The sequence below is a fragment of the Arachis hypogaea genome, chromosome 20 (assembly GCF_003086295.3).
Source record: "Arachis hypogaea cultivar Tifrunner chromosome 20, arahy.Tifrunner.gnm2.J5K5, whole genome shotgun sequence".
NCBI classification, from domain to species: Eukaryota; Viridiplantae; Streptophyta; class Magnoliopsida; order Fabales; family Fabaceae; genus Arachis; species Arachis hypogaea.
The window spans coordinates 2,884,303-2,904,635 of record NC_092055.1 but is presented as its reverse complement, the minus strand read 5'-3'; the positions used below and the strand labels follow the sequence as shown (position 1 = coordinate 2,904,635).

Sequence of the window (20,333 nt, the reverse complement as noted above, 5' to 3'; positions counted from 1 at the left end):
TATAATTTCTCAAGATTTCTAAAGAGATGCTTTGGATACATATTGCACCCATAGTGTGACAACAATAATAGCTAATCTTAAGCTAATTGATTATACTTCTCTTTTAACATTTTCGAACAAACACTGCGATAATTATTAATAAACCTCGTAAAATCAAACAATAAAAAACAAAAAGAACGTAACTTGGTATATCCCAAACAGGCTGGTTTTGTTGTTGTTACAATTCCACGAGAATTTTTCTAGAGAATAACTAAGCGAGATTGTGATCATATCTTAAATTAAAAATATATGAAAGAAGAGGAAACTAAACTAAGGATATTGTGACGGATGTAACCATGTAGAACCGCCACTAAATATATAGCTATTATATTGTAAAGTCGGCTTTTTCAATGTGATGCAATTTGCTACCAACCAAGAAGAGTGTATATTCTGACTAGGAAGAATCAGCTACAACCATGTCCATCTTTGTCGAGTGAGGCACTTGATGTGCTCGTTATTATTGTCTATTAAAGGGAATCATTATATTATCTTTATGATTAAGAAATATACTTTTTGATAAGCATTTTTCACATTATATAAGGAGAGGGAGTTGGTCTTGCTTGCTGCGTTTCTAAATTTGTATCTTCTGCACAAGTTCAGCATATTCATTATTTGTATTGGAAATGGTATCTTTTATATTGGCTAGAAAGAACTCATCAGTTAATAAGTTTTCTAGTTTTGACTTTCTTCTTGTTACTTGTTATATACACATTCATTCGTTACCATATATACATGCAGGAAACTTCTGAAGTGGTTGATGGGAATTCGAAGGTGGAGGCAGTGGAGCTGGAGCAGCTGATGGCGGTAGATGGAAAGGTTGATTGGAAAGGAAGAAGAGCTCTCAAAAATAAGCATGGTGGAATGATAGCTGCAATCCCCATGCTAGGTACATCCTAAGATTTTAGGGTTATCTGTATGTCATCTAATTATTGTAAGAGGAGTGTTAGGGCAGTAATTTTTGTGTTTTGTAATTATCAATTGGCCATCAATAATCTTTTTAATGATGTGAAATTACAGGCAATGGTGAGAGCCATAAAATACAAAAGTTGTTGACCCTAAAGTTTTTCTTATTTTAATTTATATACAATTATTTTTATATAAAATTAATAATTAAAATTTATTAGATAATAATTTAATAAATATATCAAATTATTTAATAATTTTTAATAAATAATTGTACATAAAAATAATTATACAATTTCACCTACTATTATTGCTTAATAGTAAAATGAATTTGATATGGTTACGTGCGTTATGCATGGAATGGATGGATGCAGTGACGCTTGGTTTCGAGAACTTGGCGACATTCTCGCTGGCGGTGAACGGGGTGCCATACTTCAACGGAGAAATGCACTATGATCTGGCAGATGCGGCTAACATGCTCACCACCTATCTGGGTGTAAGCTACATCCTCGCCCTTTTGGTCGCCGTCGTTGCTGACACCTGGCTTGGCAGATACAAATCCGTTCTTATTTCTGGCTCCCTCGACTTTCTGGTACAGTGAGTTAAATTAGCACCTGTAGATTATGTTTATATACGTATTTATGTCTAAAAATACAGTAATGGAATAATAGTATGGGTGGCAATATGTACCCTACTCGCGGCTATCCAATCCGACCCCATCCAATTCGCAACGGATAGGATAAGGTACGGATAGGGTTTTCGTGCGGGTCGGATAGGGTGCGGATTGAGCCTCAACTCTACCCGACCAACTCGCACCCTATATATGTATATGTTATATATTCATATAAAAATATATTTTAAGTAGATGTTAAACTAAAGACTTCTCACTAAATACAAAAGATCCTTAGTCATTAAAAGAAGATCATTAATTGATAATTTAATAAATTTTTTTTACATAAAAGTCAATTCTATTTTAAATTATCATCAAGTTATATAATAACGTTGCATTTTTTTGTAACCCGTGGGTAGGGTCGGGTACCCGCAGATTAAGAACGGGTAGGTTAGGGTTGAGATATTCTCAACTCGCAGATAGGGTTAGGATTGACTCCAAACCTTACCCTACCCTACCCTACCCATTGCCACCCCTAAATAATAGTTTAAAAAGAATATTTCATTATTATGATATTTAAATTTAACCCTAAATACTAATAACTACACTCAAATTAGCCACAAATTATAGAGTTCGTATATAGACTCAAGTTAGCTTAATTAAACTTCCTCACGCCTTTAATTATATATATATATATATATATATATATATATATATATATATATATATATATATATATATATATATATATATATATATATATATATATCACTTGATTATCAATTTATCATTGTGGTCAAACATAGTTATGAATATATAGTTATTAGTATTTTTTAAAATTAACATAGTTTTATGTGTAGATGTCATGGGCAAAATTGGGTGTTCTCATTGTCTGTACTCTCTATGTAGTTTTTTTATCCTCAGATAAAGACGCGCAAAATCATATTAAAATTTAAAACAAGTTGACCAAATTGTACATTTGGATTGTAGACAACAAATTTATTGTCATATACTGTATTTTATAGCATCACATAATTAAATCTTTATCCTCGTGGTTATATATTTTAATTTTTTTTATAACGAATAGAATTTTATCTTTAATTCACTTTTTCAAAAAAAAAAAAAAAACAATTAGGCATACATTTTCTAGTTTATGATAACATGTACCGTAGTAAGTAGTAACTATGACTATCAACTGCTTGTAATAATGTCTGAATGAAAATTTGAGGTGATATTGTGAAATGTGAACTATGTTATGCAGGGACTTGTATTGATCACGGCACAAGCGCACTATTCTAGCCTTAAGCCACCCCCTTGCAATATGTTTGATCCAAGATTTCACTGTGAGAAACTCAGAAGAGGCCAAGAAGCATTTCTCTACATTGGCTTGTACTTGTTGGCATTTGGAAGTGCAGGGGTCAAAGCTTCTTTGCCATCACATGGTGCTGACCAGTTTGATGAAACAGACCCAAAAGAATCAAGGCTGATGTCAACATTCTTCAACACACTCTTGCTTGCAGTGTGCCTTGGTGGTGCTGTCAGCTTAACCTTCATTGTGTGGATACAAATCCATAAAGGATGGGATTGGGGATTTGGGATTGGCACCATTGCTATGTTACTTGGCATCATTATCTTTGCTGCTGCATTGCCACTATACAGAATTCATCCTGCTAAAGGAACAAGTGCTTTACTTGAGATCGTGCAGGTATCTGTTGTATACATGCTTCAGTGGTGTTGGTTTTAACTTAATCAGCATTACTCTCGAATTTCGATAAGCTTAATACCCCAGACGATGATGTCTATAATGGTTGCAAACTCCTTATTGCACTTATTCATGTGTTTTAATTTCCAGGTCTATGTTGCTGCAATCCGGAATAGAAGACTTACCCTTCCTGAAGATCCTGCAGAACTATATGAGATTGAGTCTGACAAGGAAGCTGCTTTGGAAACAGAGTTTCTACCTCATAGAGATATTTACAGGTTCAATTTTCCTTCCTGTAACTGTTAAAGCACAGATATAGTTCTATTGCATCCTCTTTGCCATAATTAAGAAGTAAAATTAATACAAGGCTAAAGTAAAAGGTCTTATAATATCTATATTTTGTAAATTAATTAAAACATGTGGATTTGGGTAGTCTACACTTTGATGAACCCTAAAAGATCTTGGCTATGAAAAATGTGCCATAGTGGTCAAAGATCTCAGCATTTGCAATTAGTATATATCATTCCAATTCCAATGTCTTTGGTTTTGTAGTTCTGAACAGAAGCTTCTTTTTTCACAGGTTTTTGGACAAAGCAGCCATCCAAACAAAACCTAATGATCAATCTGAGAAACCAGAGGCTCAAAGCCCATGGAAGCTTTGCAGAGTTACACAAGTAGAAAATGCAAAAATCCTTCTTAGCATGGTCCCAATTTTCTGCTGCACAATCATAATGACCCTTTGCCTGGCTCAACTCCAAACATTTTCTATCCAACAAGGCTATACAATGGACACCAGATTCATCAATAATTTCCACATCCCACCAGCATCCCTCCCAATCATCCCAGTCACGTTCTTAATCATAATTGTTCCAATCTACGACCGCATCTTTGTGCCTCTTTTGCGCAGATTCACCGGTATTCCCACTGGAGTCACGCACTTGCAGCGCATAGGAGTAGGTCTAGTACTCTCTTGCATATCAATGGCAGCGGCTTCAATAATGGAAGTGAAGAGAAAACAAGTCGCAAGAGACCATAACATGCTTGATGCTATACCAGTACTTCAGCCATTGCCAATAAGCACATTCTGGCTTTCTTTTCAATACTTCATATTTGGCATAGCTGACATGTTTACCTATGTGGGGTTGCTTCAGTTTTTCTATTCAGAAGCACCAAAAGGGCTTAAATCTACATCAACATGCTTCCTTTGGACTTCAATGGCACTCGGGTATTTTCTAAGTACTATTATGGTGAAATGTGTGAATGGTGCAACCAAGCATCACACTAATAGTAGGGGATGGTTAGCAGGGAACAACATTAACAGAAACCATCTAAACCTTTTCTACTTGTTCCTATCTGTGGTGAGCTTCATCAACTTCATAATCTATTTGTTTGTTTCAAAGATGTATAAGTACCGGCCTCAACAACCTATAGTGCCAGATGACAATTCAAAATCAAAGGAATGATTATTGTTTACAAGGAAGAAGAAAAAAAATAAGTAATAAAGATGGGTTATCATAAGGAGTAAATAATTGTTGGTTGTTTTGTGAGCCTCTTTTTCTATTCCTCACAATTTGGAGGCTTTTTTGTCTCAAGATTTTCACAATCCACATATAGATCTTACTATCCACTCCATACCTTTTGAGAGGAATTAATCTCCATTTTAATCTTTTTTCTATATTCAGTGTTTTTTTTATTATGATTTTGTCTTCATATTATGTATATATTATTCATTTTAAGATTTGTGAAAGTTAATTTTTTTTATAAATCACATACTACTTAAACCTGCTGGTAAGAAAAAAAAGAAAAACTCTTGATATGGTTATTCAAGACTCATTATTACGTCACTACTAGTTGAAGTTGATAAAGTTGTTTGTAGTTATGTAAAGGTCCCCACTCCAAGTTCCCAAAGCTTCACAAATGGCAACATAACCTGACAAGTAATTAACAAGTCTAAGCCACGTAATGCACCTTGCATGCCTACCACGTCCCCTTTTCCTTCCTCTATATCACTTCCAATACACTCTCATCTCTTCCAACACAACAATAATGGCTTCGGCGGACAAGTCAGCGGGCCCCACACCACCGGGGCAATCCATGAGCGTGGGGCAGCACATGCTAGACAAGGGCGCCATGATGCTTCAGTCCCTCAAACCCGTGAAACAGTTCAGCCAGCATGTCTGCTCCTTCGCCATCTACAGCCACGACATGTCTCGCCAGATCGAGACTCACCACTACTGCTCCCGCCTCAACCAGGACTTCCTCCAGTGCGCCGTCTACGACTCGGACGACGCCAACGCCCGCCTCCTTGGTCTAATTACTCCCTCACTTTCCATGCATCATGCAAGCATGTTTCTTCTTGTTATTTAAACTGACTCGCTCACTCCATATGAATGTGTGCCAGGTGTGGAGTATATTATTTCTGATAGAATCTTTGAAGATCTGCCTAACGAGGAGAAGAAGCTTTGGCACTCTCATGCTTACGAGGTTTTTCACTTTTATTCTCTTTTTTGTTTTTTTGCTGTGTCATAGAGGCTGATTTGATTGGATGGTGCAGGTCAAGTTGGGTCTATTGATAAGCCCAAGAGTTCCAGAAACGATTGCCATGCCTGAGCTTGAGAACCTTGCTAAATCCTATGGAAAATTCTGGTGTACTTGGCAGGCCGACAGAGGTGTATATGCATAATGGATAATAAAATTAACAATCTTTGTCTTATTATATTTTTGGAGTTTAATCAAGCTATTATTGGTGCAGGAGATAAGCTTCCAATGGGTGCACCAGCACTAATGATGTCACCACAAGGGGTGAAGCCTGGGCTGGTGAGGCCGGATCTGGTGCATCAGAGGGATGCAAAGTATCATGTTTCCTCAGACAGCTATAAGACCTCAAGGCTTGAGATTCCTGAGCCTGAGATGATTAGCCCTTTCGCTGATTATTGGAAGCAGCATGGTAAAGGGTTTGCCATTGACATTGTGGATAGTGAGATGATACTCAGGGCACCTTTTCCTTGAACAATGTTTCTATATATGTATGAGATCTTGATGAGGGAACAAATCTAAAGTGATGAAATGTAATAGTGGATTGTCTCAAGTGTTTAGCTATTATCTAAGTGCTTGTCATAATAATTACGTGAGTGAGTGAGTTGGGTTCTGTTCACGTAAAATGAATTTGTTGTATTGATTCCTCATGACAACTGAATCCTCATAGTAAATAAAGTCGTTAATTTAATCTATCCGTCAATCAACATTATATACAAAATATATATATGAATGATTTTAATTCTAGTATAATTTGTGGACTATTTAATATGAGCAACTCAGAGAAGTTAGGAAGTGGTTAGAGTGAAGAGAGAAATGATCCAAACAGAGAACTTGCTATTGCTTATTCAGTATAACGAGAAAATACTCAATTTGGTCCTTAAAATTATACTCGAATTTTAATTTAGTCCTTGAAGTTGTCTCAATTTAGTTTCTAAACTTTTCAATCGACTTTGTGACGGAAATCACCGGACTAACATGATTAAAATTTGAAAAATTTAGGGACTAAATTGAGACAATTGAAACTCAAAAGACTAAATTGAGGTTGGAGTGTAATTTTAAGGACCAAATTGAGTATTTTTTCCTTATATAACACAAGGATAATTTCTTGGCAATGAGTTATAGCTTAAATGGTATATGATACCATATATATATATATATATATATACATATTAGTTTAAAAAAATCATATTTTTACAATGAAGTAATGTCATTTTTATTTATTATTTCAACAACCATGTCATACAAATACTATGTCTTATCATCAATTATATTTTATTTTATATAATCAATTTGTTTATAAAAAAATATTTTTTTATTTGTTTGCATTCTATTTATATGTTTGCATATATTAATGTTATTTTCATTCTTTAGATGTTTGGGACATAAATTGATATTTTTTAATCTTTACTTAAAATATTTTTTTAATTTTCTACCATTCTTTACGCAATGTGTTTTGTATTCATTAACCCTTGGAATTCTAATTTTCCACCTCTTGCATTTTTTTTGGTAAATAATTAAAAAAAATGAATGAATGAGAATGAAAAATATATAAAAATGTTATATTAAATTTAAGAAATTTTTGATAATTAATATAAGAAATTAAGAAATAAAGAGCAGGAAGAATCTTAATATGTATAAGTTGTAGAATTTGAATATTTGTAACTGAAATTTTTTATAATTATCATTATTATGACACTTTTAATGTATATTTATTGCATTTAATTAGTACTTGATTTTTAATTGAATAATAATAGATAAAAATTTTTTGTTTTAATTTTTTAAAAATATTTTACTAAATAGTGATTAGTTGATTTCAATCTTTTGCCAAATCATTAGAATTGCTGATGTGGCATCGTTAACAAAGAAAAGATAGCTTAAATTTATTATAAAAAAAAGTTGGTATCAGCTTTTATATATTATAAATAGATAGATAGAATGAGAGATCACATATTGCTTTAGTTACAATTAATAGTATAAATAGCTAGCTTCAACTAAGAATGCCAACTTGCTATAAACATCTAGTAGCCACCAACTATCACTAACTGCTATAACTGAATCCGATTTATTACAATAATACCCTCCAATAGTCATTGTTGAGCTTATTGTATATTTTTACACACAATATTCAAAAATGTTTGGGAGTCAAAGATAGTCATAATTTATCTTTTTTGGCTTTTGTTTGTATTTATTAATTATTGCTAGAATAAATACATAGGATTAGATGTAATAAGATTTTAATTATAGATGTTAGTAATTTTGAATTAGGAAATTGTGCTTTATAATTTACAAGTAAGTCTTTGGTTCTTTCCCTGTATTTACACTTCAAGTCGGACACAATTTATTTGAAGCTGCTGCTTTAATTAATTGCAGAGAAGGAACCATGAAGATGAGCTTGAAAGAGACGCGAAGGAAGGTAATGGATAATTTTGTGACAATATGATTATGATCAATTTTATACTAATATGTCATATTCAGAGATCAATTTATAATGGATTCACTGCATTACCGTGAAGGCCACCCTCAAATTCTTGCTCCTAGAATCCAAATTCAACAAGCTTACTCAGTCAAGGACTCGCATTGTCAATAACAGGTATGCACCATTGTCACACTCACATTACTAATCAAGTGCTTATAATATATTTGTTTACAAATTAATTAGGACATAAATATTTTAAAAAGAGCAAGTAGTCCAACGCAAATCCATGCAGTGTAGCTTTTAGAAAATTGCATGGACATAGACTTTTAGCAATAGCAGCTGACATCTTCAAACTTGTTAATACCTTATATAATAATTGTTTCTATTTCAATTTTCAAGTGTTATCATAAGCATTATCCAGATTTTGACTTGGTGAACTTCCCAGAAGATGGTGCATATCAATTTTTAAAATATATTTAATCTGACTATGTTATCAAGGTACATATTCTGTTCTATATAGCTCTAGTTCATCAAACGGAGCTCACAGCCTCACACAGTTTAATTTGGAAACGTATGATGTCCGGTTTTTGGAGGATGGCAAGCACAAAAATCATCTTTGAATATGCTACCTTTTCTATTCTCCTGCTTATATCATTATCCTATGTAGCTACAAGCCTTAATGTTAGCACTCTTTGCATCAAGGAAGAGAGAATTGCCCTCCTCAAAATCAGGAAAGATCTTAAAGATCCTGGCAATTGCCTTTCTTCATGGATTGGGAAAGACTGTTGTAATTGGATGGGTATAGAATGTGACAATCAAACTGGTCACATCCTAAAGCTTAACCTTCAGAACTCACGTATCTGCACCTTCACCAGTATAATGGAAGGGTCTTCCTTAAGTGGTCAGTTAAATCCTTCATTGACATACTTAAAATATCTGACTTACTTGGACCTTAGTTATAATGATTTCCAAGGAATCCCTATTCCAAAATTTATAGGATCTCTTGGTATGTTGAGTTACCTTGACCTATCTCAGGCAAATTTTTCTGGAATGGTCCCTTCTCATGTTGGAAATTTGTCAAATTTGCATTATTTAGATATCTCAAGTCTATTTCCATCATCACTATGGGTTAGAGATATAAGCTGGCTCTCTCTTTTGTCTAACCTTCAATATCTCAACATGAATTCTGTTAATATTCGCTGCTCATCAACTGAGTTGTTTCAAGCTATAAATATGATTCCTTCTCTGCTGGAATTACATTTGTCCTTTTGCAATCTTCATACTCTCCCTCCATCACTTCCATTTCAAAACCTTACATTACTTTCCATTCTTGATCTCTCTTTCAATGATCTCAATTCCACAGTAATACCTTCTTGGCCTTTTAATATTAGCACACTCACAGAAATAGATCTTTCTTCCTTATCTCTCAGTGGCCCCCTTAGCAGTAAGTTTGGGAGAGGGAATCTCTGCAAACTTCAGACGCTAGACCTATCAGAGAATTACCAGCTTACTGGGGATATATCTGAATTGTTGGAGGCCTTGTCTTGTAGCAACCAAACTCTAGAGTGGCTCTTACTGAGTTCAAATCAACTAACTGGAAAATTGCCTAATTCTTTATGGCAGTTTAACTCTCTGTTGGAACTTGATCTGTCAAACAACTCACTCTCAGGTCCAATACCAGCATCTGTAGGCAATTTATCCAGTCTAGGTTCACTGAACCTGCAAGGCAACATGATGAATGGTGAAATTCCAGAAAGTATTGGTCAACTAACCAAGTTGTCAACTCTAAATCTGCTCCAAAACTTTTGGGAAGGTACAATGACCAATATTCATTTCCATAATCTGACAAATCTCATGTCGTTCTCTGTATCATCCAAAAATAAGTCACTGGCTTTGAAAGTGACACATGACTGGGTTCCCCGTTTTCACTACTTATATAATGTGGAAATTCGTGACTGTCAAGTTGGCCCAGCATTTCCTAACTGGCTCAGAAACCTGAAGTCCCTGCTTAATGATATAGTTTTAGTCCTAGAAAATGTTGGAATATCGGAGGAGATACCCCTTTGGCTTTTCAACATATCCTCCCAAATCTGGCAGCTTGATCTTTCTCACAATGAAATATTTGGTTACCTTCCCAAAGCATTGAACTTTTCTTCCTCATATTCGCCCACTGTTAACTTAGCTTTCAACCAGTTGAAGGGTTCTATCCCACTTTGGTCTGGTGTGTCTGCACTCTACCTAAGGAACAATTTGCTTTCCGGAGAAATACCAGTTGATATTGGCAAAGAGATGTCACAATTGACAGAGTTGGACCTCTCAAATAACTACTTGAGTGGGAGCATTCCTCTATCTATTAATAAGATGCAAAGTCTTAGTTATCTTGATCTGTCCAACAACCATTTGGTGGGAGAAATACCCATATTTTGGATGGGTTTGCAGAGGCTGGGAATTATTGATCTATCCAATAACAGTTTCTCAGGTGGAATTCCAACCTCAATATGCTCACTGCCTTCACTTTTTATCTTAGACTTGAGCAACAATAACCTCTCCGCAGATTTGTCTTCAGCTTTTCAAAATTGTAGTAACCTGAAAACTCTTGTGCTAAAATACAATAGGTTTTTTGGGTCCATCCCGAAAGATGTCACCAAAAATCTTCCTTTACTTGCGGAGTTACTATTACGAGGTAACACACTAACTGGAAGCATCCCTGAAGACCTATGTCATCTACCTTTTCTTCATTTGTTAGATCTTTCAGAAAACAGAATATCAGGTTCTATTCCTGCATGTTTAGGAGATGTGCACGGTTACAAACTGCCTCAAACATATTTTATATATCTGATGTATTCATTTGTTTCTGAAGACCATGTACCATACACGAGGCATATAGAATTGGTCTTCGGTGGCAGAATAATGGACTATATCAACCAGATGGCAGTGCATTCGACCATTGATCTTTCTAAAAATGATCTTACTGGAGAGATACCAGAAAAGTTGAGTGAGCTAGTTCACTTGGGTGCCTTGAATTTGTCATGGAATCATCTCACTGGTAACATACCAAGCAACATTGGATCATTGACTGACTTGGAAAGCCTTGATCTTTCCCACAACCATCTTTCGGGTTCAATCCCACCAAGCATGACTTCAATGACTTTCTTGAGTAATTTGAGCTTGTCATACAACAACTTCTCAGGACAGATTCCAGTAGCTAATCAATTTGGGACATTCAGCGATCCATCGATTTATGCGGGCAACCCACATCTTTGTGGAACACCACTGCCAACTCACTGCTCCTCATTAATGTTGCCACCAAGAGATGAAGAAGAAGATGCAAATGAAGATGACGACAAGAGTGAAAGGTTCTGGTTATATGGAAGCATTGCTTTTGGGTACATCACGGGCTTCTGGGTGGTATGTGGCAGTTTGGTATTGAAGAGGTCTTGGAGACACGCCTATTTTAATTTTGTCTATGACATGAGAGATAAGTTACTGGTCTTTATTGCTGTTAATATGGTTCGTGCGAAACGCAGGTTTGGATTGGAAACAAACTGAGACGACACCCATAAAGTGTGTACCATAGTAATTAGTTTTCCCTTTTTTTTCTTCTTCTTGTGGATGTTGTTTTAAGTTGTGTGTTTGTATGCGTTGTTCACGATGGCAACACTACCCAAATCTGCGGGTACTCATCCCATCCCTATCTATTCAGGCGTTCCGCACGTGACGAATTTTTAGCGGGGCGGGGTGAGGTCGGGTTTTGGTACTATCCGCTCCGATATATATATAATATATCATTCTAATATATAATATGTGTAATATATGTAAAATAATTGATAATATTGTATTATATTTAAAATTTTACTTTAATTTATATTATGTATATGATGATAGTTATATAAATTTTGAAATTTAATTTTATTTATTAGATTTTATTAATTATATATAAGCGCGGGTAAGAAAAGATGGATACCTGCGAGGACGGGTTATGATTTAACTTTTTACAGTGGCGAATTTTATGCAGATTATTGTAGAGTGAGACGAGTCGGATATAGCAAAAAATCCGTCTCTACCCGTCCCGTTACCACCCTTAGCGTTGTTGAAACAGCAATACGCTTAAAATATGTAATGTTATCTAGTGTTCATAACGGAGAAATGGTGATTAGGTGTGTTTGCATCTCTAGAATAAAATGATAAAGAGCCATAGATAACTAGATATAGTCATTATTATTATTATTATTATTATTATTATTATTACAAAGTACTGGAGCTGTATTAATTAACGATGAGAGCCGGGAGGGATGCGGCGCGGTGGAGGAGGAGAATGCAAATAAAGAGGAGGACCACGATAGGGTCCTGACCGGAATGTCCTAAAATGTGAAGATGGTGGGTGTGGCTGTGAAGGGTCATCATGAAAAGGATAACGAATAGAGAGAGAAGGAGGGAGTGAGCTTAAGACAAGAAGAACGCATAAGAGTAGTAGTGTTGTCACTTTCGACCTTGTTTCACACATTTTTGCCATCTCTCTACTCTCTTCTCTCATTCTGCCTCTTCCCAAGCTCTGCCCTTTATAATTGAGTCCTCAATACTCAATAGCCAATACCAATTATATTAAAATTATTTATTAAATTTAATAATTAATGTATAATATATATTAAAATTAATCATATTAAATATAAAATATATATATTAAAATATAAAACATACATTAAAAATAAATTAAATAACACATATTTATACATAAATATATAATAATTAATTTTAATATATAAATAATAATTTTGTATTAAAATATAAAATACATAACTATAAATATATTTATACAAATATATAGTGATTGACATTAATATTTTTATTTAAAAAATACATTAAATGTAAAATTAACACTAATTATTAATGCCTTGTTTTTGGGAAATTTAACACAAAAGAATTTATTAAGGAGAGAGATTAAATAAAAGTATTTGAGAGATAAAAATTAATTTGAAAAAGGGATAAGTATGGTTTTGGTCCCAAAGATTTTTAGAATCGAAATCGTCCATCGTCTAATTTTCGATTTAGAATCATCCTTAACGTTTTTTTTCGTATTAAAATCGTCCTTTTAAATAAAATTTTTAATTTAATTCCTAAACTACCCCTATTTTAATAAAAAAATAAAATTTTAAAATAAAATAAATATAAAAAAAAAGAAAGGAGGATATATAGAAGCGGGGTGAGTGGGGAGAGAAAGAAAGAAGGGGGGCGAGAGGGGGGGAGGAGGTGGAGGGAGGAAGAAAGGGGGACGCCATGCCGCCGCACCACCGCCCTCCGCTTCTTCTTCTGTGAATTCTGTGAATTAGATTTTTTGTGAAATTTGTTGTGGAATTTATTGATTTTTTTTGTGAATTTGTTGATTTTCTGTTTCTGCTTCTCTGTGTGGAGGTGGGGGGTGGGCGAAAGGGAAGACGGGGAGGGGGAGGGGACATGGGGGTGGGGGAAGGGGGAGACGGGGAGGGGGAGGGGACGCGGGGTGGGGGTGGGGGGAAGGGGGAGACGGGAGGGGGACGGCGGCGGCGTTGGTGGTGGTGTTGGTGGTGGAGGAGGATGTAATTGTGTTGGTAGTGATGAGGGTATTTTTGTCCAAAAAAAAATAAAAAAAACGATTTTAATACGGAAAAAAACGTTAAGGATGATTCTAAATCGAAAATTAGATGAATGACGATTTTGATTCTAGTTAAAAACCTTTGGGACCAAAACCATACTTATCTCTTTGAAATAAGTAAAAAAAATTATATTAATTAAATAAACTAATTTTATATTATTATTATTATTATTATCTTTTTAACATTACTCAATTAAAATAGTATTATAAATAAGTCACACTCCATATTAAAAAAAAGAAGTTAGTGACACTTAAATAGTTCAATTTTTAAACTTCTTTAATAAATTTGTCGTGTTAATATTAAGTTTAACTCAGCAATATAAAGAATAATATTTATTTATATAATTATTTTTATAATAATATAATATTATAGAGAATAATATATATAACCAACATAAGATTAATTTTATTATTTTTTACGTCAAATTTTTTAATTATATAAAAATAATTATACGATAAAAAACATTAATTCATACAAAATGTTTAATTTTAATATTATATGTCCTATTTAATGAATAAATTTTACTTTATGAAAATATAAAAATTACATAAAAAAAAAGACAAAAAAGTAATGGCACTTAAATTCTTAAAATTTTGAGTCATTGATCCCGAAGATTTTTGGACATGTAGAAACAATGTTCACACGGTGACATGGACACGGTACGATGTCGGCGCGGCAAGCAATATCCATTTGTATAGTAAGAAATTTAGATGCAGTTGATTTCGCATGAAATTGATAATTAAGAGTATATGAAATTGATAATTGAGAGTCGCCATATGATTTGATTAATTTAACTAATTTTTTATTTAACGGCTTTCAACTATCAACTTCACGGAAAATCGACTGTACCTGAATTCTCACCATTTGCATTTGGCATCCACTAGGGCGCACGCTAGTGAACTGTATGTTATCGTGCGCCACCTTCATTCCACTGGCTCAAGTTGCGCTGGCGTCTCAGGAGACGCGTCACGCGCTTAGCTCAACGCGTAGATCCACCCTCTTCTTCCTCCTTCTCCGAACATCATAGACATGTCAACGGTGGACTCCGCTTAAACTTCAACCACCTCATCACAAACTCCCAACAAAAAAAAAAAATTGCCAAACTTTAGTCCTCCAGGGTTCTCAATTCTCCACTACCCATTAAACAAACTCGCATCTTTTTCAGCTCATTGATCTTCACTTTCAGCATTTCAAGCTTGGGCCTTTCTCTTCTTTTTGACTATGGAGACGAAAAACACTTCGAGGTTTACGCTGATAAAGCAGTCATCAATGGCACCAGAACACCGCAGAGAAGAAGGATCAGAGCTCCACAACGATGGTAGTGGCGAGGAAGGTATCCATCCGGGTGTGAGGTTGATGTATTCGGCGAACGAGAACGATCTTGAGGGTATTCGTGAAGTTTTGGATTCAGGTGTGAGCGTCAATTTCAGAGACATTGATGACCGCACTGCACTTCACGTTGCTGCGTGTCAGGGATTAACCGATGTGGTTTCTTTGTTGCTCGAGAAAGGAGCTGAAGTCGACGCCAAAGATCGCTGGGGGAGCACGGTAACTAACTATAACTAACTAACTAACTAACTAACTAACTAAAATGACTCTGGTTTCCATCATTGATCTGGGTGTTTATGCATGATGCAACTTAGTTTTGTAGTTGTTAAGTGTGAACTATCTTTTGGCCTGAAACTGAATATAGCATCAACTGAAGCTGCGCATTTTCATAACGAAATTATTGTGTATTAGAAAATGGCAATGACAATAGTATTATAAGTTTTAGTTAGCTTCAAAAGACCAAAATTCAGATTTAGGGTATTTTTTAGCTAGACTGGTTTTGGATTGCTTGACTAATCAAATAAAAAATGCTTTACTTTGTAGCATATATCCATTCTGTTTGGCACTCATGCTGGAAGCCCGGATACATGATTGATATGTAGTGTCATTCAAGGCCTGAGTTTGTTGGATCAAGTTCTTGTTAAGATTCTTTGCTTTTTTCCACTGCTTTTGTTAGGCATTAGCTAAGTATTGGCCTGCTTTTACAATGGGAGGAAACATAAGAGGGTATAAGTAATGTGAAACAGTGGAAATATAATTAGATCTCTGGGTCTTCTATATGGATTGCATCTTAGAATTAAGTTTCTCGTCTTAGTATAATTGCTGGACTAATTAACCTCATATCTTCCAAACAGCCACTTGCAGATGCTATATTTTATAAAAACAATGATGTGATCAAACTATTGGAGCAGAATGGAGCAAAGCCTTTGGTATGTGTTAATTGAGGATTGTATTTGTCCTGGTCTTTAATGTATATTTGGTATTCCTACTCACCGTTGCTTATACATATAATTATACTGTCTCAGATGGCCCCTATGCATGTTCATCATGCACGTGAAGTACCAGAATATGAAATCAATCCTAAAGAACTTGATTTTACCAATAGTGTGGAGATAACAAAGGTAAAGTCATTATGATTTACTTCTTTCTGATCAACAGTCAATTTGTTTCATCATCCCCCCCCCCCCCCCCCTTTTTCCGGCGTCCCCGCCCTGCCAAACAAAAAACCCCTTCCCCCAAGTGACCAAAACTGGTACTAAATAATAATATTTTGTTACATCTCTTTTATTAAGATTTAGCTAATGTTTTTCTTCAGTATTCAAATAGCTGTAAGCTGCAATTAGCAGTATTGAACTTTTATGATAATTTTGTTTATCTGTAGCCATGTTCTTGGAACAGAACTTTTAGGAAACTAGTTAGTCTATGTTTCTTAAGAAATGCTGTTTTCTTAAGAAATTCTGGGTATGCACTATCTAAGAGCACAAGGCTTCAATTAACATGTAAATAATTATTGCATCTCACAATCTAGTCTTAAATGGCAGGGCACTTTCTGTAGTGCATTCTGGCGTGGGACAGAGGTTGCAGTAAAAAAACTTGGGGAGGACGTAATTACTGATGAGGAGAAAGTGTGAGTTGCTCAAAAACCTTGAATCTTTTTTTCCCCTTCTTTCTTACTTTCACTGTAGCTAATATGCTTGGATTTTTACAGGAAGGCCTTTAGAGATGAGCTTGCACTATTCCTGAAGATCCGGCATCCAAATGTAGTTCAGTTTCTGGGTGCTGTGACACAGAGTAGCCCGATGATGATCGTGACAGAATATCTTCCCAAGGTCTTTTATCCTTCAATTGTTTGAAAAATGATTTCTTGAGCGGTTTTTGGTGTTGTTTGATGAAGGCTAAAACTTAGGTGGAATTAAATATACATTTAGTGATCTTACGTTCTGTATGTATTGGTCAGGGAGATCTCCGTGCATTCTTGGGAAGAAAAGGAGCTTTGAAACCTTCAACAGCTGTGAAATTTGCACTTGATATTGCCAGGTATTTGACACTCATGTGGCTTGATATTGGTTCTAGAGAGGGGGCTGGTACTCTGTGGTTTGATCTTGGATGGTGCTTATATGTTATTATTTCTAGTTATATGGACAAAGCATTCATAAACCTTAGGACATTTTCAAATTATGAGTTTTCTCAATATTTTGTCCTAATTTTCTTCTCTTATATATTTGCGTGAGCACTGAAAAGTTGTATACTTGTAAGGCTTTAACATTATCGTTGTCCAATACTTGCCATAGAAAAGTTAAGTTACCTGTTAAATGAATAATGATATCTCCATTCACTGTATTTGCCCTTTGGCCTGTTAAAAGTGTTACTTGTTACATTTTTATTTTTCCTTGAATATGCAGGGGAGTGGGTTATTTACATGAGAATAAGCCGTCACCAATCATTCACCGTGATCTAGAGCCTTCGTGAGTTTCTTTTTTCAATTATTTTCATCTTAACCTCTGTTCTTTTATGTGATGTCCATGTGTCTGGTTTAATAGTCTGATATAGTCTACACTTTTTATAATGTTGTTTATGAGTAAGCTAACAGTAACATATTGCGGGATGATTCGGGACACCTAAAAGTTGCAGACTTTGGGGTTAGCAAGTTGCTGGCAGTTAAAGAAGACAGACCTCTAACTTGCCAAGATACATCTTGTGGGTGCTGCTTTTCTTCAGAATTGATATTAGTGCACACTTGAACTATCTATATATGAAAAATGCTATATTTCTTATTCTTAGGACATAAGAAAATAATGCCATGCTTTATATTTTTTTGGTAAACATAGACATTCCCTTTCATGGACTCATTAGGAATTTGTTGATTTTGTTGGTAGGCCGCTACGTTGCTCCTGAAGTTTTCAAACAAGAAGAATATGACACCAAAGTAGATGTATTCTCATTTGCGTTAATCCTGCAAGAGGTATGTATTTTTAAATACTTTGTACTCAAACAAAAACTGTTCCTTGTGAAAGTTGAAAGTGTTGAATTGACCTCAAGTAATCATCTGCCTAAGTATCATTTTAAACTACATTGTTCTTCTCATAAATCAGCTTTGAAATCTTTCAAAATCATTTAGTTGGATAATTTCACTTCCTTCTAGTCAAATTCCTACAATTTCAACGAGTAATGTGGTAACTTGCAAGAAGTATTCTACTGTCGTGATATTTCTTATTTGTTATGCATTAGATGATTGAAGGTTGTCCACCATTTTCTGCAAAGAAAGAAGATGAAGTTCCTAAGGTGTATGCTGCCAAAGAGCGTCCACCTTTTCGAGCTCCAGCCAAGCGTTATGCCCATGGGATTAGAGAGTAAGTCTTCAATGTGTATTGATGATATTCTTTTCTGTTGCTAATAAATTAGTTTTTAAATCAGGTTCAAGAAATTTTTCCCAGACAAATTTGAAAATTGTTAAATATGTTGATGTATGTAACTTAATCTAACTATTGTTCACAGCCTATAATATGCTTTGTATATTACTAATCTTCAAAGTTTGCATGTTTCATGGTGTTATTTATATTTGCTGAAGTTTACAATGGAATTTGTTTATAGATTGATTGAAGATTGCTGGAATGAAAATCCAGCAAAGAGACCAACATTTAGACAAATAATACCAAGGCTGGAATCCATCTACAACACTATTGGTCAAAAAGGACGTTGGAAGGTATTTGTCACCTCGCGTTTCCTGTTTATCTACTAGTTTCTAGAAGTAAAAAAGATACCAAAAGAAACTAGTTTTTATTATTGGATTTTTTGACATCGTCTAATCCATGTAACCGAACAGACTGTAATTGGTAAAAATATAAGGCTCTAGTTCACCAATCGACTACATTGATATTGTCATTTGTAATGGTGACACTATTTCCAGGTTAAACCATTGAAATGCTTCCAGAATCTGGAGGCCTTGTTGAAGAGGGATCGTTCGAATTTTAGCAGTCGAGGCAGTTCATCGCGTTCAAGGTCCAGCCGGATATGAACAACACAGGTGCTGTGATGCAAATTACATTAGCTTAAAGATTAAGATAGCAAGCAGATTCATTTGGCTACTTCTTCTTATGTGTTCATTCCCAATTTGGCTATTATGTTTTCAGATTTTCCAAGATTCTTGATTAGTTCTTAAAGATTTATTTATTTCCAACTGCATTATTTGCGGCAATAGAATTGCATCTAAGATGTAACATAAGATTAGATGTGCTCCTTTGTAATGTACATTATGTATGTAATTTGTACCAAAACGGTTTTTTTTCTTTTAAATTTAGATTAAGAACTTTAACGAATTAAATTTGAAAAGTCTACTATTTTATAAAATTCAGCATCTATTCTTTTGTGTCTTTCCGGGTCAGATTTTATTTTTTTGAGTTATGATTATTTTTATTTTATTTGGGGTCGGATATAAGAGAATTTCAATAGGAATAACACTGAAGCCTGTTACGCATAAATGGGCTAAGGCCCGATGTAAAGTTTATATTTTGCAAAAATACTAGATGTCCAAATTTTGTATTCTGGAAAAAAAATCGTGCAAGATCTTCCCAATCCCAGGTGATGTGAATCTTTCATAACTGACTCTCCTAAATGATTTGCCTAGTTTGGGTTTTGTTATAAGATTAATATTTTTCTAAAAAGGTAATAATCAACCAAAAAAGTAGTGAAGTGAACGCGGATAGGATGGAATATGACTAAAATTTTTATTCGATGGAATATGACTAAAATTTTTATTCGATTCGCACTAAAATCATTGGATCGGATTGGATCTAATATCCACATTTTGTAAGTTTTGATCCTATCCGATCTTTGCAGATCGGATATTGGATATCGGATATATCCGCAAAATACAAAAAATATTTTTAAAAATTTATTTTTATTAAAAAATATCAATAAAATTCATTTTTTCAATTTTTTTAAATAGTTTACTCTTAAAATAATATTAAACTAACTTTTCTTAAATAATAAATTAAAATAATACAACATATATGATAATTATTGGTTGAAATAAAATATAAAAAGAATATTTACTTATTTATTTCTTTATTTTTGTGAATACACAGATATGCGGATACATATACAAAATTCGCAATCTGATATTATTAGTGTGCAGATCCGATCCAATCCGATCCAATGCGAATCAGA

At 34.5% G+C, this 20,333-nt stretch overlaps 4 protein-coding genes across 5 annotated transcripts; all 4 read left to right on the top strand.

Annotated features, from left to right (window-relative positions):
- The first annotated feature begins 540 nt into the window (after positions 1-540).
- On the top strand, positions 541-5,257 carry LOC112783829 (protein NRT1/ PTR FAMILY 4.5). 2 transcript variants are annotated; one of them, XM_072230108.1, is made up of 7 exons: positions 541-665; positions 778-925; positions 1,317-1,534; positions 2,814-3,257; positions 3,405-3,532; positions 3,835-4,612; positions 5,131-5,257. In XM_072230108.1, the coding sequence occupies exons 1-7, from the start codon at positions 663-665 to the stop codon at positions 5,197-5,199; spliced, it is 1,788 nt and encodes a 595-aa protein (XP_072086209.1). In that variant the 5' UTR covers positions 541-662; the 3' UTR covers positions 5,200-5,257. The 2 variants fall into 2 exon arrangements, with proteins under 2 accessions (XP_072086209.1, XP_025682686.1); XM_025826901.3 differs by lacking the exon at positions 5,131-5,257 and having other exon boundaries at positions 3,835-4,899.
- Positions 5,258-5,276: 19 nt separating this feature from the next.
- On the top strand, positions 5,277-6,484 carry LOC140172828 (oil body-associated protein 2A-like). The gene is made up of 4 exons (XM_025826902.2): positions 5,277-5,562; positions 5,656-5,738; positions 5,809-5,923; positions 6,007-6,484. Exons 1-4 carry the CDS (start codon positions 5,301-5,303, stop codon positions 6,261-6,263), a joined length of 717 nt encoding a protein of 238 aa, XP_025682687.1. The 5' UTR covers positions 5,277-5,300; the 3' UTR covers positions 6,264-6,484.
- A 2,300-nt stretch (positions 6,485-8,784) lies between these two features.
- Positions 8,785-11,757, top strand: LOC112786849 (receptor-like protein EIX1). Its single transcript, XM_025830221.2, has one exon. It carries the CDS (start codon positions 8,785-8,787, stop codon positions 11,755-11,757), a length of 2,973 nt encoding a protein of 990 aa, XP_025686006.2.
- Positions 11,758-14,732: 2,975 nt separating this feature from the next.
- LOC112783213 (serine/threonine-protein kinase 12) lies at positions 14,733-19,537 on the top strand. Its single transcript, XM_025826031.3, has 12 exons — positions 14,733-15,386; positions 16,022-16,096; positions 16,193-16,288; positions 16,709-16,794; positions 16,876-16,996; positions 17,125-17,204; positions 17,570-17,632; positions 17,758-17,864; positions 18,044-18,129; positions 18,396-18,517; positions 18,759-18,870; positions 19,075-19,537. The coding sequence occupies exons 1-12, from the start codon at positions 15,060-15,062 to the stop codon at positions 19,180-19,182; spliced, it is 1,383 nt and encodes a 460-aa protein (XP_025681816.1). The 5' UTR covers positions 14,733-15,059; the 3' UTR covers positions 19,183-19,537.
- Positions 19,538-20,333: the final 796 nt, after the last annotated feature.

Bases quoted from the DNA above. Each gene is read 5' to 3' on its own strand.
- LOC112783213 (XM_025826031.3), top strand. From the start codon at position 15,060: ATGGAGACGAAAAACACTTCGAGGTTTACGCTGATAAAGCAGTCATCA. The intron at 16,795-16,875 runs GTGAGTTGCTCA...GGATTTTTACAG, and splicing joins ATTACTGATGAGGAGAAAGT to GAAGGCCTTTAGAGATGAGC. The intron at 17,633-17,757 runs GTGAGTTTCTTT...GTAAGCTAACAG, and splicing joins CACCGTGATCTAGAGCCTTC to TAACATATTGCGGGATGATT.
- LOC140172828 (XM_025826902.2), top strand. From the start codon at position 5,301: ATGGCTTCGGCGGACAAGTCAGCGGGCCCCACACCACCGGGGCAATCC. The intron at 5,739-5,808 runs GTTTTTCACTTT...TGGATGGTGCAG, and splicing joins GGCACTCTCATGCTTACGAG to GTCAAGTTGGGTCTATTGAT. The intron at 5,924-6,006 runs GTGTATATGCAT...TTATTGGTGCAG, and splicing joins TACTTGGCAGGCCGACAGAG to GAGATAAGCTTCCAATGGGT.
- LOC112786849 (XM_025830221.2), top strand. From the start codon at position 8,785: ATGTCCGGTTTTTGGAGGATGGCAAGCACAAAAATCATCTTTGAATAT.
- LOC112783829 (XM_025826901.3), top strand. The intron at 926-1,316 runs GTACATCCTAAG...GGATGGATGCAG, and splicing joins AGCTGCAATCCCCATGCTAG to TGACGCTTGGTTTCGAGAAC. The intron at 3,258-3,404 runs GTATCTGTTGTA...TTTAATTTCCAG, and splicing joins CTTTACTTGAGATCGTGCAG to GTCTATGTTGCTGCAATCCG.